The following is an 18,120-nucleotide window of genomic DNA, read 5'->3' on the forward strand; positions in this document are numbered from 1 at the left end:
TCGGTCAAATGACCAATTCGGTCAAATGACCAATTCGGTCAAATGACCAATTCGGTCAAATGACCAATTCGGTCAAATGACCAATTCGGTCAAATGACCAATTCGGTCAAATGACCAATTCGGTCAAATGACCAATTCGGTCAAATGACCAATTCGGTCAAATGACCAATTCGGTCAAATGACCAATTCGGTCAAATGACCAATTCGGTCAAATGACCAATTCGGTCAAATGACCAATTCGGTCAAATGACCAATTCGGTCAAATGACCAATTCGGTCAAATGACCAATTCGGTCAAATGACCAATTCGGTCAAATGACCAATTCGGTCAAATGACCAATTCGGTCAAATGACCAATTCGGTCAAATGACCAATTCGGTCAAATGACCAATTCGGTCAAATGACCAATTCGGTCAAATGACCAATTCGGTCAAATGACCAATTCGGTCAAATGACCAATTCGGTCAAATGACCAATTCGGTCAAATGACCAATTCGGTCAAATGACCAATTCGGTCAAATGACCAATTCGGTCAAATGACCAATTCGGTCAAATGACCAATTCGGTCAAATGACCAATTCGGTCAAATGACCAATTCGGTCAAATGACCAATTCGGTCAAATGACCAATTCGGTCAAATGACCAATTCGGTCAAATGACCAATTCGGTCAAATGACCAATTCGGTCAAATGACCAATTCGGTCAAATGACCAATTCGGTCAAATGACCAATTCGGTCAAATGACCAATTCGGTCAAATGACCAATTCGGTCAAATGACCAATTCGGTCAAATGACCAATTCGGTCAAATGACCAATTCGGTCAAATGACCAATTCGGTCAAATGACCAATTCGGTCAAATGACCAATTCGGTCAAATGACCAATTCGGTCAAATGACCAATTCGGTCAAATGACCAATTCGGTCAAATGACCAATTCGGTCAAATGACCAATTCGGTCAAATGACCAATTCGGTCAAATGACCAATTCGGTCAAATGACCAATTCGGTCAAATGACCAATTCGGTCAAATGACCAATTCGGTCAAATGACCAATTCGATCAAATGACCAATTCGGTCAAATGACCAATTCGGTCAAATGACCAATTCGGTCAAATGACCAATTCGGTCAAATGACCAATTCGGTCAGATGACCAATTCGGTCAAATGACCAATTCGGCCAAATGACCATTTCGGTCAAAGGACCATTTCGGTCAAAGGACCATTTCGGTCAAAGGACCATTTCGGTCAAATGACCATTTCGGTCAAATGACCATTTCGGTCAAATGACCAATTCGGTCAAATGACCAATTCGGTCATATGCGAGATAAAACTAGAATTTTAGCAAAACCTGGGTCGCAATAATTTTGTTTTCAGTCTTTATTTATTGGAGATGTTCTTAAGTTCTAAAGTCATTGACAGGCATCATTGGTCTCAGCATTTGTGCTTCTAAATTCAACGATTTAAATCTAGAAAGTTAGTTTAGTGTTCTCTTATACTACTTTCAATTCAAATGTAGCTATCTTGATGACGTTTGTCTTGTTGCTAATTATTAAAAGATTGTTTGATTATTGATAAATTGTTGGACTCGATGTCGATCACATAGACTAAAAGCAGCCTACTAGCACTACATAAAAAGTTTGACAATAGGGAACATCATTTTCTCACAATGGATTGGTGTCTTTTCGTAACCGTCAAAATAAAGGCCAATTACGAAAATTACATTCAATTGCACAATTAAAATAAGCGCACGGGTGATAAATAGGTCCTTTCATTCTGTTGGAATCGTTTTATCTGGATTTTTTCTTTTTTAGATTTACGAATCAATGTAATTCCTGATTGGATACGATACCTCATGTCACCCTCGCGACTAAAACTGTTGAGTTTAGAAACCCACCTAGCGTTTACATAAAAATTTTAATTTAATTTAATTACATAAAAATTTTAATTTAATTTAATCAGAGTGGCGCATAACAACACACACACATACCACCAACCCAGTTCGTATCATTTGCTTCCAATGCTAACATGCTTCAGTCATATATAAATTAAGCAACTCGAGCTCATTATCTCGCTTGGTGCCAGGATTGAGTCAGATGGTGAAATGTCTTCGGCGCCCCAACTACCACAATATGCCGTGTCCAAGCTGGACCAGATCGCTGAGGAGCAGGGATTTCTACCCGGCAGCTACCGATTAGAATGTGAACCCGGCTCCAACACAGGCGATGGCTTCATCGGACAGATTGTGCGAGTTGTGATCGAAGGCGGTCAATGTGTAGACGGTTCCGCGATGAAGCCCGATCAGAAACTATCGTTGATCTGTAAGTTTCCCTTCGAAGACAAGCGACACCGGGAGGAGTTTAACTCGATGCTGCTGTTCGAACGAGAAGTGTTTATTTATAGTGAGGTGTTTCCAGAGTTGGAGAAACTTCAGCTAGATCGAGGACTGCGCCAAGGCGACGATGTGGGCTTTTGGAACTACCCACGCTGTTTCTATGCTTTGTTTGACAAGCAGCGAGAAGAATCAATGCTTATTTTGGAGGATTTGAAAGTACGGCGCTTAGAATTGAAAGACAAGTACCAGCCAATTGATTACGAACACACCGAAGTATTGTTAATTGCTTTAGGGAAGCTAAATGCAGCCTCATTTGCTTTGAAAGAGCAAAGGCCTGAATGGTTTGAGAAAATCAAACAACTTAGCGATGTTTTGTGTACGGTTATGACTACCGATCAGACCAAGATGCTGGCACCGAGAAATTGCATGTTAGCTGCTTCGATTTTTACCGAGGATGGAGAACAACATTTGAGGGACAAGTTTATGTCACTAAAAGACTGTTTGTGGGAAAAGACCTGACCACACGTTTCAGGTAACAGGGCTGAACCTTACGGAGCTCTAAACCAAGGAGATTGTTGGACCAACAACGTGATGTATGGGTATGACGAGATCACCGGAACAGTTAAAGAAGTTGTTCTCCTGGATTGGCAGATGGCTCGATACAGTTCTCCAGTACTGGACTTACTATCGTTTATCTATTTGTACGGAAAGCCCCGTCTAAGACGTGACGAATTTCCCCGTCTACTTAAGGTATTTTATGAGTCCTTTTCTAGGACACTATGTAAGCTAGGAGGTGATCCGGAAAAATCGTTCCCCTTCGAAATGATCGAACAGCAAATCAAACGTTTTGGAGCACAGGTTCTTACAATGGGAACATTCGCCATGCCAATTTTGGCTAAGCTGCCAAATGAATTTTTCGAACTGGAAGAAAGCTCTCGCAGAGAAAAATTCAAAACTCAGTTTGATGCTTATATTCGATTAATGAAAGAATTAGTAAAAGATAGTGCACAATTTGATGAACTATAATAACCATCATTTCAATCACTAGATATCCGAAACCCCAAAAAAAATAATAGAATGTTGCGGTACTCACCCTTCCGTATGACTCCTTGTGCTTCCCAGCTAACACTCTCACAAATGCACCCTTTCCCATCACCAACACTTCATCCTTCGCCGGTGGAATCAACTGGCGATTTTTATCCTTCGGTATGCGTTCTGCCCCCAAACCCATCCCTTTGGGTCGAACATCGGGCAATTTGTCTTCCTTTTTCGGTGCATTGGGATCATCCTTAAAACCCATTCCGCGAAGCAGTGCCAGGCCAAACTTTTCCGGTGGCATCGCTTCGTAATCCGCCAACGAAGACATTTGACCTCCCTCGAGGGGTAAGTCTTCCGGTTTCAGCGGAATCACAATATTATTCTTTTCCACTGCACGATTCTTGTGATCATGGGCAGCCGCGAGCAGTTCGCGGGCTGCCTTCTGTTCGAGCGTTTCTTCTCCAACATGTGGCACCTTTCGGTCTTCGTTGATTTGCTGCAATTTGGCTAATCGTACAGGGATCGTTGTTTTGTCTTGGTCCCGCAAGGGAATCACCAAGGGGGCGGCCTCCTCGTCACCATTTTCTTTCCTACAAACAAGGTTGCAAAGTTAACTAAACGGTCAGTCATTCACAACAGTTCCATACATACCCTATGATCTTAATCGATTGACCTTCCAAGCAGGATATCATCTCGATTTTCTCATCTTTTCCTCTTGAGCTGCTTGCACCGGCGGTGGATGCGGCCGGTCCGGCTTGCAAATTTATTTTCTTTGCGATTTTGCTAAAACCGAAACTAATCTTCTTTTCTGCCATTATGACCGCTCGGACCACGGAATGCCAACACTAAATTAATCGTTAGAAATTGTAACCGAAACACCTAAATCTTAGCGGATACGAACCGGCGAAAACCTACGGACGAAGCGATGTTCGCGAACGAAAACAAACGTAAATGCCGACCGCGCGTTAGTAAACAAAAACATGACTTTTACACGGTAAAATTGGAATAGGTTCAATTTGTTCTTAAAATGAAACTTGCCCGCCTGCGCACAGTGGGACGAAATATTTGATAGGACAAATTAATCAAGTTTGATTTGTTCCGAAATGTTTCTTCATTTTTTGAATATTTTTAGGCGACTGTGCTAAATTTTGATTCTCGTAACCAGAGTGTGTGTAAGGAGAGTGAAGACAACTGTCATGATTATCCGTCAGTGATATTCCAAACGAACAAACGACCTGTCAAAATACATTTGACTCTTTAAGCTACACGCAGAAAAATAATTTTTAATGTCAAATAATATGAGGGTTGAAATAATAAATTTACCAAGTTGTTCTGTGTTCAATAAAAAATACATGTTTATATAAATAAAACAATTGTTGAAATAATTCTGAAGAATTTATTGGATCAAACATGGAAAATAGTTGGACCAACAAAATTTTTTATTGATTTTATCATAACAACAATCGAAACAACAAACAACTTTGTTGAATCAATGAGCTCGTTTTGTTGAATAAAACTAATAAAATATTTGGATCAATGCATGTCAATTGTTCAATACAAAAAACATTTTTGTTAAATCAAATAATATCTTTTATTGTTTTAAACATAACAAATATTTGAATCAATGCATAGCAAATATTGAAGCAAAACCAATTTTATTGTATATAAAATATGCCTATTCTTTAATGGCCAACTGTCATTGTGACAAATTTAGAACAAACCATTACTCGCTGACAACAGATAACATCAGTACAAATGAACCTCACAAAGTAAATACTTGCCATTGACTTATTGGCCTTTCTCGAAAAACAGGCTACAAACGCATTAATTTTACGCAGTCAAATCATTCTGGAACCGCTTCGGAATCCTGAATGGATGCAGTATGGCCCAGTCAAACCCATTCCGGGATCGGTTAGGAATTCTGAATGGATTCATTATGAGTTCCAGCTCAAAGGCAACAACCGATTCCGACTCAATCGTTTGTTGCATTTGAGCGAGAATCCATAAGGGATTCCAAACCTGTTCCGGAGTAGGTTTGCTTGGAATGAAATGAAATTTTATTACATGCAGCGCATACGATTCCAATCACCGTCCCTTTATGTAGTACCTTTGGCCGTGCGAGTGGTTTATTCCAGATATGCGCTATAATGTAGTGCTTCAGAGTCTCGGCTTTTCCAAAAAGATTGCAGAAGGCGCACGAATACGCTGTGTCTTCCTGTTGGACCAGAGATGATGAAGTACAGGAAACTGCCCTCTCGAACGGGTATTATTTATCTCTGGTGCGGTGACGTGGTTTCAGTTCTGCGATTGTCGTTTTTAAGCCACACAGGGTGTTTTGTTGGTGAGTTCTGGAATAGAGGAAGGCACCATAAAACGCACCGTGTGCATTCGACTTAATTTATTCACTAACCTTTGTGCGACATCATGATTATTTTCAAGCTGCACTTGCGCCCTTCGAGTCCGGAAAATCTGAGCACTATAAGAATTTACCTAAATCTGAATTCCCTGATTTAAAAATAGCGAATTTCTCCAGCATTGACGCACGTGGAAAAAGTTTTCTTCTTCGTAGCAACTTTTATTTTTTATTTGTTTCAATTCAACAAGGACTGTTGATGTAATGCATTCAGTCCTTTTGAATCAATCAGCTGCATGCTTTTGTTAGAACCACTGATTTGTTTGGAACAAATAATAATTGTGTCGATCTTCGCAAAAGCACAGATAACAAAACTTGTAAGATTGATTCAAAATATATTTTGGTTGATCTAACCAAAAAAATAAATTTGGTTTAATAAATTCCTTGGTTCACAATAAAGAATTTTTATCGATTAAAAATGAAGAAATAATTTATAGAATCAAACATGCACAATTCTTTTGCGTGTATATATAGTTTTCCGTTCCATTCTATAAATTTTAGGTCCAATATACATAATATAACAACATTTAAAAAAAAATCGTTGTAATACGTAATAACGATTTTTTGTTTTTTTAAAATAAGTCTTATGTAAACTTGGCAACCATACATAGGAAAACTACGGTTGTTTACATCTGGCCTATCAGGATAACACCCAAAATGAAAAAAAACTATATGCAATGGTGTTTATGTCAAATAAAAATAACCCTGCGGGAAAACCGAGAAAACATAACAATTTTTCTGACAGGGTATCATTTGTCGTGAAATTCGTTATGTCAAATCCTTCCTATAGTGTCAAATCTAGACTGTCAACATATTTCTTTATTTTAAATTTTAATATTATTTTCACGTTTCCTGAGTAGGAAAAAAACATTTTTTGCGATCACGAAAATCAGCTTTATCGATGTAAGTAATAAAAAACGACTTTTTTTGCCTTTCTCATATAAAGAAAGGCTATGCAATCACTGTAAAAATCGACTTTTTAACCGAGGTCCGGAGGGCCGAGTGTCATACACCATTCGATTCAGTTCGTCGAGATCGGCAAATGTCTGTGTGTGTGTATGTATGTGTGTGTGTATGTGTGTGTGTATGTGTGTGTGTATGTGTGTGTGTGTCATTTAAACTCACACAATTTTCTCAGAGATGGCTGAACCGATTTTCGCAAACTTAGTTTCATCTGAAAGGTATAACGCTCCCATAAGCTGCTATTGAATTTTTAGTTGATCCGACTTCCGGTTCCGGAGTTACGGGTTGAAGAGTGCGGTCACACAGCAAATTCCCATATAAACTGGTACCACCATGATGTTCAAATGATGTAAAACATATTAAAATTGATGTAACATTACTCTAGTTTGCGGGTCTGGATCACTAATGATCAATCAAAGCAGCTTTGACCACATTGGCCACCTATGACGGTTCATGACGCCCCCGGGGAACCCGCCAAGTTCCTAAGCTAATATCACACCCATTCCCCAACGAATTCTCTACCGATTTTTACAAACTTGATTTCAAATGAAAGATACAGTAATGCCATTGACTGCTGCTGAATTTCATTCTGTTCTGACTCTTGCTTCCGGAGTTACAGGTGTGTTAGTAAGGATACACTGGAATTTCCCATATAAATCGGTACAATCGTAATACCTCAGAGGCTAAAAACTATTGAAATGGTCACCAAATTACTTCTAATCGCAGATTTAGATCACTGATTGCCAATCAAACATTCTTTGAATATATTGTCCACTATCGACGATTCCGGAAGTCCGGAATTCCGGGCATATTCCACAATTAAAGTCACATCGGTTCTTCGGTGATGACTGAACCGATTTTCTCAAACCAAGTCTCAAATGGAAGGCAAAATATGCAGTTGAGTATTACGTCGCCGCCCCTCCTACCCCCGCCTTGCCCTTACACCTCCCTCCTTCATCACTCCCCTCCCCTTGGACCACCCTCACGCCCGCATTTCCTTCATCCACCCCGTATACCGAAATAAGATGAAGGATTTCTGACGCATCCTCCACTCTCACTCTACTAACCCCCCATTCCCTCCACTTTCAAACCCATTCCACCAACATTTCAAAATATAATTACATGAAGATAACATTGAACTCATGCTGATTAAGGTAATTAAATACTATTCTTTTGCCTTTCTCATATAGAAAGGTTATGCAATTGCTCCAAAAACCGACTTCCTAACCGAAGCCCGGAGGGCCGAGTCTCATATAACATTCGACTCAGTTCGCCGAGATCGCAAAATATCTGTGTGTATGTATGTGTGTTTGTATGTGCGTATGTATGTGTGCATGTATGTATGTATGTATGTATGTATGTATGTATGTATGTATGTATGTATGTATGTATGTATGTGTGTGTATGTGCGGATTTGTTAACAAAATGTCCACATCGGTTTCTCGGAGATGGTTGAACCGATTTTTAGAAACTAAGATTCAAATGAAAGGTATACTATTCTCATAGGTTGCTATTGAATTTCATTTTCAACCGACATCTTGTTCCGGATTACGAGTTGAAGAGTATGGTTACAAAACAAAATTTGTTGATTTGTCCACATCGGTTTCTCGGAATTTTCTGAACCGATTTTGACAAACTTGATTTTAAATGGAAGGTCCATCAGCTGCTGTTGAATTTTGTGTGGATCCGAGTTCTGGTTCCTGAATTACAGGGTGATACGTACGATCACGCAGCAAATCTTGATTCTAACGAATTCTGCGATGAATGTAAAAAGGTAAAATTTTTGCCTTTCTCAATAGAAAGGTATTGCAATTGCTCTGAAAACCGACTTTTTAACGGAGGGCCGAGTGGCATATACCATTCGATTCAGTTCGTCGAGTTCGGCAAATGTCTGAGCGTGTGTATGTATGTGTGTATGCATGTATGTGTGTGTATGTGCGTCTGTGTGTATGTGACCAAAAATGTCACTCATTTTTCTCAGAGCTGGCTGAACCGATTTTGACAAACTTAGTCTCAAATGAAAGATACAACGTTCCCATAGGCTGCTATTGAATTTCTGATGGATCCGACTTCCGGTTCCGGAATTACAGGGTGGTGAGCACGATCACGCAGAAAATGTCGATTTTAATAAATTCTGCAATGAATGTATAAAGGTGAAATTTTTTCCAAAATATGACCACAACTGCTTCGATTTGTAGTATTAGGTCACTAACATCCATTCAATGTCTTTTTGGCCCCATTGGCCACCATCATCGGTTCTGGAAGCCCCGGCGGAAGTATCCAAATTCAGAATAACAGTCACATCGGTTTCCCGGAGATGGCTAGACCGATTCAACCAAACTTAGTCTCAAATGAAAGGTGTTGCGCCTTCGTAAATGGTTATTTAATTTCATCCCGATCTGACTTCCGGTTCCGGAGTTACAGGTTGTGGCGTGCGATCACATAGCAAATTGCGATTCAAATCGATACTCCGATGAAAGCAAAAAAGGTAAAAATTTCGCTAAAATGTCTCTCAAACAACTTAAATTTGCTGTTCTAGGTCATCGACGGCCAACCAAACTTTCGTTGACTACATTGACCACCATAAACGGTTCCGGAAGTGCCCGGGAAAAGCGGCCATCTTTCAAAATTGACGTACTCACATCAGTTTCCCGGAAATGGTTGGGCCGATTTTCACAAACACTGTCCCAAATGATAGCTATAGTATCCCCACAGATGTCTCTAAAATTTCGTACGGATCGCTTGGATGCGTCCGGAAATATAGACTAATCCATCCGGTCACATATGAAATTCCCATATAAGCCGGAACTAAATTTTTTTTCAAATTTCAGAAATCAAATTCGTTTTTGATGCCAAACATCTTTAAAATGCATGAAACGTCGAGATTTTATGTTATCTCGAAAAAATTTTTTTTATGAAAATCGACTTTTTGGGACTGCCGATTTCGCACCTTTTTGCCTTTCTCATATAAAGAAAGGCTTTGCAATCACTGTAAAAATCGACTTTTTCAATTTAATATTAATGTAGCTGTTTTTTCTTTTACAAAATTTTAGAACTCGAATAGTGATTTTTTCTTGTATATTTGTCATGTCATGTATAATAATAAAATGTAATATATTCATTTGAAAGCTTTTAATGAATATAAACAACGCAAACATTCGCGTGTTCATGATTGAGAAAGGCACAATTGCACCGCTAGGTGGATTAAAATAGGTTTTTTCTCATTTAATGACCCAATTCTCGACAAACATATGATTACGGCTTAAAAGCCAACTGTCAAAATTCTCTTCGAAAGGAAATTTCGGACAAACCGTTACTCACCAATCACAGAACTTTGTAGTAAACAAAAGCGAAAAGTTTTCTCTTTCATTAACTGCTGTATACTGTGTTTAACCATTAACTGTTTGTTCGGAATTTCCTTTCAAAGATAATTTTGACAGTTGGCTTTTAAGCCGTAATCATATGTTTGTCGAGAATTGTTCCAATTTTGACAGTGTCCTTATATGCACTCAGCTCGTAACATACACTCCAAAAATTATGTTTCTTCTATATATGCATATATTATGCATATATTTTCTGTAAACTTTGGTAAAAAAAATAACTTTTAAACAATATGTCACCATTAAATTTGTTGAGAATTGCTTACGAAAACGGAGGAAAATCAAAGACAAATAATAAAGATGTAAATCGTATGAAGAAAGTTTTAAAAATTTGTGGCTCATTTTACAATTTGATTCTGGTCCATTCAGATTTGACCACACTCACCGCTTGATGGCGCCGTAGCTTGAAGTTTCTTTTGAGAATGTCTGAGAAAACGAAAAACATCAACGCAGACTGATACGTCAGGATCCTACGTTTTGTTCCAGGTACGGAGTTTAATCGGGTGAGATGGACCAAGAACTTCTCTTATTTCAGATGACGAATCCGTTCCGGTGCAAATATATGCAAACACAGTAAGTTCACAGAACCGAACAGGTTGGCGAAATAAAACAATTTTATTATAAATTTATCTAACACAGAATAGCTTATAAACCAACCGCCTATGGCGGTGTTCGCGATTTGACATACACTACAACTCAATACATCAACATAAAATCTTATATATATAAAATATTACAATACTGATGGCAACCCGGTTGATCACACTTGATTATCTATCTCACTTTCCTTTATGGTTTCTCACTACATGTGATGATCGAACGATGTGTAAAATAGAATACAATTAGAGGGAGCTTCCAAAAATGTTGCTATGCCGCAACACAGACCATGATACATGCAAATAAATCAAAACAAAGGGTATTGAAAGCATCAGAAAGATACATGCTAAATCTGTATTTAAACCCTACGAAGAAATAGTTCAAAACATTTTGGAAAAGTTTGTACCATTTGCATCAAAGTGAAAACTAATCCAATAATCATTTCCACTGCCGTTGTCACATCTGTCTAAAGATCTACAAGATCGCCAAAACAAATTGGTACGCTAAACGCAATACCGAAGTGCACGATTGCGCAGGATCTTGTTCGTGCGAAATCCTCCAGCTACTATCTCAACATTCCAGTTAAACTTGTTTTGTAACCGTTTCGGAATTCTGAACGGAGTCAGTATGGATTCCAACTCAAATTCATCAATCTATTCCGACTCAATCCGTTTCGGAAGCGTTTGTTGCATTTGGAATCCATACTGACTCCATTCAGGGAATTCCGAATGATTTGACGGGGCGTTACTGCAATGGGCGTGATTTTCTATCCATCTTTGTTTCCGATAATGGATTTCTTACTGGTTCCACGGATACGACACCTATCTTAGTTCGTTGCTTGTTTTATTGCAGCTTTAGCCGCTTGGGTCATTTGTTGGTACCTATCCTGGTCTGGGCCGACGCCTGCAGGGCTTGGACCTCTAATCAGTTTACCATGCTTGAAATGGGAAGACAAAATCACAAATCTCGAGTTGCTCGGTGCAACCTATGCGGAAAAGTAAAGTAATATGTTTGAGACATTCACATTTTCGAAACGTGTATGGAAAAATAGATAATTGATTTGTATTGTTGTCATAGTTAATATTCTAACATGATTCCGTATATACTACCACGGTTAGGAAGCAAACGATCTCAATGCACTGAAAGAACTGGAAGGGATGAAGGATTCCATTCAACGGATTGGACGGCAAATTAGGAAAGTAATCAAGAATGGTTATATATTTTATAATGCCTCAAATCCAAAATACATAGTTATGCATTTAGGCGAAACATCATCAGTCGCTTATTCCTGGTTGTGATTCAGCCTTCCGTTGTTTTTGCGTCCTTCATCGTCGATTCCCGGATAGAATTTTACAATAGCATTTACCCTACAAACAATCATAAAACAATAAATATTATAGTTATTACTGTTTCAACATTGTTCGATGCTATGTTCTCACAGTATATTTACAATAAAATTTCATGTAACAATAAATTTCACTGTTCGGCAAAAAACTGATACAGTGCATTCACATTAAACTTTACTGTTTTCGAGAAAAAAATGAATGGAGAAAAACTGATTTTTTTAATGTTAAGATACATAACCACCCCCCTTTTTCACTGTAAAAGTCTATTTTACATTGAAATTTACTGTAAAAACGTTAAAGTTTATTATTTTTGTATTGTAGCATAACATTAAAACTTACTGTAAATTATTGTAAAATTACTGTACTGTAACAGTGAAAATCATGGTTTTGTTACTGTACATTTCTATTCGGGTTGACTCATCTGAGTTAGATTTCTTCCCTTGGATCGATAATGTTACAGTATTATTGTTCAAGTCCGTAGCCAAGATTTTATTGCGGGTCAGTCTCAAAAAAGAATTTAAACATGAATCAATTCTGATGACTTGAGATTTCACTGAAAACTGAAAGAGGTTTTGCAAGGTTCTTAGTAGCAACAACTCTAAAACAAAGACAAGTAGTCCAAAAATCCTAGAAATATATTCTCAGACTGCAATATATTTTAGAAATATTCACATGTCATGTGTGTCATAATGTCCCATTCTCCTAATACTTCATGATTTGCAGTGCTCGCAGTTCATAAATGATTAAGTCCTAGACTTTGTGACAGAATCCCGGAGGTTAAAACACACGTTTATTTTCGGATCTACAATTGGTTTCTATATTGGGATTGTGCATATTGACGGCAATCCTCGTTATTTTTAACGAACTGACTGGACATCAGTGTATTGTTAAGTGGGTTTCTGTTCGAGCCGCGAGGCAAACTTTGCAAAATTGGACCATGTGATGACTGTAGATACCGGTCCTCGGGAGTAGGGCAACATTTTGTGCATATATGTTACATAAGTTGCAACTGCTGTACCATGATTTTCTGAAAACAATACACACATTAGGATCCGAAACAGAACGATTAATACAACAGATAGGTTTTTACACTTGCGAAAGACGGACCGTTCAGATAATCAAATTTTGCAATTTCCTGCTATACACTTGTACGACAATTACAGCCTTGGCCGAGTTGGGCTTTTGATTAAGAACCTGTGTCCTTGCAGCATTGATCGAAATAAATCGGGAAAGATTTTTTCGGAAGTTGTTTTGGTTTGCTTAGATACCTTTGAGTTGTTTTTTTTCCTTAGATACCATACATCGACAGAACAATGAGTGCCCGTATTTTACTGTATCGATTTTGTTGGTTATTTTCGGCAAATTTGAGACTAAGAGAAACGAAAGCAATGAAATTGAAAGACGGATAGGTATTCTAGAGCGAATCGGTTATAAACTTAGAACGGAAAACTAGAACTAGGCAGGCCCATATGGACATGATCGAAAGGAAATGTGAAGAATTATTTGCCTTCTGATGCTAAGTAGGAGTTGGGCGTTGCACCCATTTCATCTGTAATGTTGGCCATTGGTCGGTTTTTGCGATCTGCGTAACCAAAATTAAATGTAGAAATTCGATGATTAATGAACGATTTTGTGAACGGCTCATCACCAATTGTAGGGTTAATGGAATAATACCTTCAGCAAGGTCATGCATGGCATCAAGTGACCAGTTCTCTGAAACGTGAAAATTCTGTAACTCATTGAGAATACTTCCACAAGTCTTCAGCCCACAATCAGTAGGTGTAGACTCACCATCCTGGACAGCTTTCAGATTAGCTTCGTACCACGGAACGTCACGTAGAGGATATTCTTTTGAAGTTTCCGGAAACTCGAGTCGATAAATTCTACAAATTCGACAGAAATACTTCGCACTTGGTCTAAGTAAACAAAACACGTCGAGTATAGCTAGAGAATCACCACAAAATATTATCACAATGGCTCTGAACTCAAACTTTTCTTCGCCATAGTAAAGAGTTACGCCTTGTTCAAGCTTTTTAAGGTCCGATATTAATGGTTCCAATATTTTGTTATAACCGTGTTTTTTAACGACATTCGATTCCACGAATGTCGTTAAAATAGTTTTGGGTGAACTATTCCACTTATCGGGGAAGTTTTGAATTTTCACGCAGTCGTTTGAAATGTTGTTCTTCCCAGTGTTAAAACTATAAAGATTTTCTTTAGCGTTCTGAAATAACACACGCGTTGCTGTTGAGTGGTAAACTAGAAAAGAGAGCGCTGACTTACAGTCAGCTAGTTTTATTGATATTCGTTTCTGAAGGCGCTAACGCTAACGCACTGCTGCACACTGAAGGTGTACACATTCTTCGGGTCATTACACCCAGCTCGAGAGCTAAATGCGTTGCCCAGTTCAACATCATCTTGATACAAGGTCAGACGATCTGCATAAGGATGTTTCTTGAAATAGTCATTGTTACGAAATAAGACGCCTGTCCTGAATGAGCCGTATTCTACAATCTGGTCTGTCTGATGCTGTCTTTCATTGAGTAAGTCTCGATTTCGAGGGTTTCGAAAGATTAGTTTCATTGTACCAATTATGGGAATGTATGAAAATGTTTCGTTACGATAAACTTCTCTTTGTATATCTTCTTTATGACTTATAACGATTCTTTGCCCTACACATTTGGGAACAGGCGTTGGAATGTCAGTAGCTTTTTTTTAAAGAAACTTTTCTGAAGATGAAATGTTTTGACATCTGCGAATAGTTCCATATTTCGAAAGTCATCAAGGAAATGCTGAACTGCGTCAGTGTTGGTGTCTAACGCCAGGGAAGAAAGGAAAGACACGGTTTTTCTCTCCAAGTATTCCACCACGTTCCGAACCACTTTTTCGCAAATCTTAAAAGCCTCAGCAATCTTTGACTGTGGAAGTCAAACATCGCCGGTCAAGCGACAGATGCTTAAACAAGCTATCCTCTTGATTTCATGGAATGAAAGCGATTCGTCACAGCAGTCAGAATTATTTTTTTCAGTCTTGGAAATATTCATATTTTGTTTGATTTTAGTATCATGGTTGTAATGTCCGAACTCAAAAGAGTGCAAAGCAGAAGGTGAAAGTTCCCGTTGTAGAGGATGCTTCTCTTTGATTTGGCGTATCAAGGTTTTTTGATTAGTGTAGCGCATATGACACCATTGAAAAGTGCAATCATAGAAAGATGCATCTTTTTGAAAATATCCCGTCTTAATATGCCATGCTAAGTGGTGCCCTAAACCGTCCACATATCCAGGAACGGATCGGCGACAGAAAAAGCAAATTATGCTGTCGTCTGAATTGGCTGTCTGAAATGATGAATTATATAAACATTTATATACCCAGTCGCTCCTACATCACAGTCACCAATTTTATTTAAAATATCATCCATTTTTACTTTTTGAGTAAAAACTATTCCTCGCAATTTATTTAGCGCATAAAACAAAAATGGCGTTGTCTAAAATTTTAACTCCACCTTCAATTGGCGTTATGTCGGAAACATGTTACAGGTATTAGGTAAAATATATACGAACACTCAGTAAAAATAAAGAGTTTGCCGAAGAGCCTGTAATAAATTTGCTGAATATTTTGAAAATGCCGAGTATATATCAGTTAGCTGATCAGAGCAGTAGCGATAGCAACATTATACAGTATTCTTTTCGATAAGTACTGACTTTCAGTTAAATATACAGCGCAAATTCGTTAGTTGGGTGTTCGCTAGTTGGGCTGTTCGTTAGTTGGGTGTTCGCTAGTTGGGGCATGCACCAACTAAAAGACACTCTTATGTCAAAACTGAAAGTCAAAAACCGATTGACGTTTGAACGTCATTGATTTCAAGGGGTTCATTGGTTGATTTCTGTGGCGATCCAGAAAAAATCATACTTTTAAATTCAATGGAATTTTATTTTTTGAAATCATATTTTGGAATGCTTTTAGTGAAATAAATGTCTTAAATATTTCGCTTCTTCCATTCAGTATCAATTAGTTTGTGTCGCAAAGACGTTAGTTTAGTAACTTTTGAAGGTCATCTCTGATGTATTCAATCACATTATCCAATCTTTTTTAGCTAGTGGCAACGTAGTATGTTTGTGCTTTATCGGCTTTTTCCCGACGGTGTATCCATTTCATGTTTTATGTGAAGGAATTTATCAAAAAATAATTGATGGCAAAAAGAACACTAATGACATACTTTGTCACAAAAAAATAACTTTAAACTGGAAGGAAACAGCAGACTTTTGTGAATTGTAAAATATTTTTGCTTGTTTTTTTATGAAAGAAAACAAAAAATCAGCGTTTCCCTTGGGTAATTTTTGTCAGCTGTCAGTTGCCCCAATTAACGGATACGATTCGCTAGTTGGGGCGCAGTCGTGACCCAACTAACGAATTTGCGCTGTATAGATGAATACGTTTAAAATTTAATAAAAGCGAACCATACTGTGAACAAAGTGGTATTGTCCATACTTTTCCAAAGGAGACGCGACGATTATTTTTACCTTGTGATGCATCTTTAAAAATCAGCGAAATTAAATACATTAAATGTAAATTCATAATCTATTTTGCGTTGTGTGCAATGTTTTTGCGTTGCGTGCAATGTTGTTTGCGTTGCGTGTAAGACGTCAAACCCCTACAGAAAAATTAGCCCTACATTTAACAAAACGTCGAATAAAGTGGATCAGCGTAGGACGTTTGTTAAACAAACTTTTCTGCGGGGCAGTGCAAAGCTGATGCAAAAATGGAAATTAAATGCATTTTTTTTTCAATTTGATGCAAATTTGTTACACATTCTTAGAGTGATCTGCCCCTAGTTCGTAGCGCCATTCGGCGCACGATTCGTCGTAATGTATTTCTTATGGGATAAATGACACTTTAATAAAAGGTGGTGCAATTTTGTGTAAAAACCTTACTGTTAATAAAACATACGGAAACCTGAAACTTTAGAAGCACAGTTTTCAGATGATTCAAATGATTGAATGGCTCGTTTCCAATGAAGCGTACAATATAACTAGAAAAACTCTAAATAATAATCCGATTAAACGCTCTGTGAGACACATTTCATCAGTTTCAGGAAGTCTTTTCTAGAGGTAGTTATGTCCGACACTATGTATGCGATAAGTGTGGATTGTACTGAGACGCCGTGATCATCACGCGGTTTAATTTAATTCTAATGTTGTAAATAATCAGGATACCATAACTGAATATACTATAATGATAACAAGAACGGTAACTTCAACATATATGGTTGCATTGTGATATTCTAGTATACATTGGATTATTTCAATACCATTGTTCATATCGTGAGTATAACTCGAATGATGCTAATATAGCTCAAAAGATTTATCGAATGGTATATATTTAAGCGGGTAGTAAGAGAACAGCGGAGAGAAAAACAGCATTTTTGGCAACGTACGACCCGGCATTGTATGGCAATGTTATAAGGATAGGCAATGTTCGATTGGATTCGTTTTTTGACAGCTAATCGCGAATCCAATCGATCCAAAATGGAGTCTCCGCAGTTCTCTTTTTAGAGTTTTTCTAGATATAACAGTTCCGTAAAAAAATACCGAACATCGAGTATACAATTCAGTGTAAACTACACCCGTTCTTACCCACACTAAGTTTACTCGTTGATTTGTCAGTGCGGAAAGTTGACAGGTGTGGTTGGCTACCCTATGATCATTATTTTCTCGCCAAGGCGGGATTCATTGGCCGAACCCTCTCTGACCGCTCATCAACAGCTGGCAGCAGGGGCGAATCCAAAAAATGTTGAGGGGGTCCCGAAATTTCGTTTTTGAAAATAATGTTCCTTGTACAATACGTAATACGTAATAACCTCATTTTATACAAATCAGTTTTGGAGGTCGAATTTGGTTTGGAATGATTTTGAGTTTTGAACGAATTTAAAATGGAAACTATTTTAAAATTTCCCGACGCGCTAGAAATATTTTACTGAGAGATGGTGCGGATCCCCACTTCCGATACGCCTCTGGCTGGCAGTGCGAATAACCGGAGCAAAACAGAACGAAA

At 38.1% G+C, this 18,120-nt stretch overlaps 1 protein-coding gene and 1 pseudogene across 1 annotated transcript in view; one reads left to right on the plus strand and one right to left on the minus strand.

Annotated features, from left to right (window-relative positions):
- Positions 1-4,316, minus strand: part of LOC131685634 (G-patch domain and KOW motifs-containing protein) — a 142,730-nt gene extending 138,414 nt beyond the window's left edge. The window contains exons 1-2 of the mRNA XM_058969495.1: positions 4,022-4,316; positions 3,426-3,960 (exon numbers count right to left, since the gene is read on the minus strand). Of these exons, the coding sequence (XP_058825478.1) occupies positions 3,426-3,960; positions 4,022-4,185 (699 nt within the window). The 5' untranslated portion in view covers positions 4,186-4,316. The remainder of the gene's footprint in view (positions 1-3,425; positions 3,961-4,021) is intronic.
- LOC131685637 (uncharacterized) lies at positions 2,014-3,358 on the plus strand (annotated as a pseudogene).
- Positions 4,317-18,120: the final 13,804 nt, after the last annotated feature.

The sequence above is a fragment of the Topomyia yanbarensis genome, chromosome 2 (assembly GCF_030247195.1).
Source record: "Topomyia yanbarensis strain Yona2022 chromosome 2, ASM3024719v1, whole genome shotgun sequence".
NCBI lineage: Eukaryota > Metazoa > Arthropoda > Insecta > Diptera > Culicidae > Topomyia > Topomyia yanbarensis.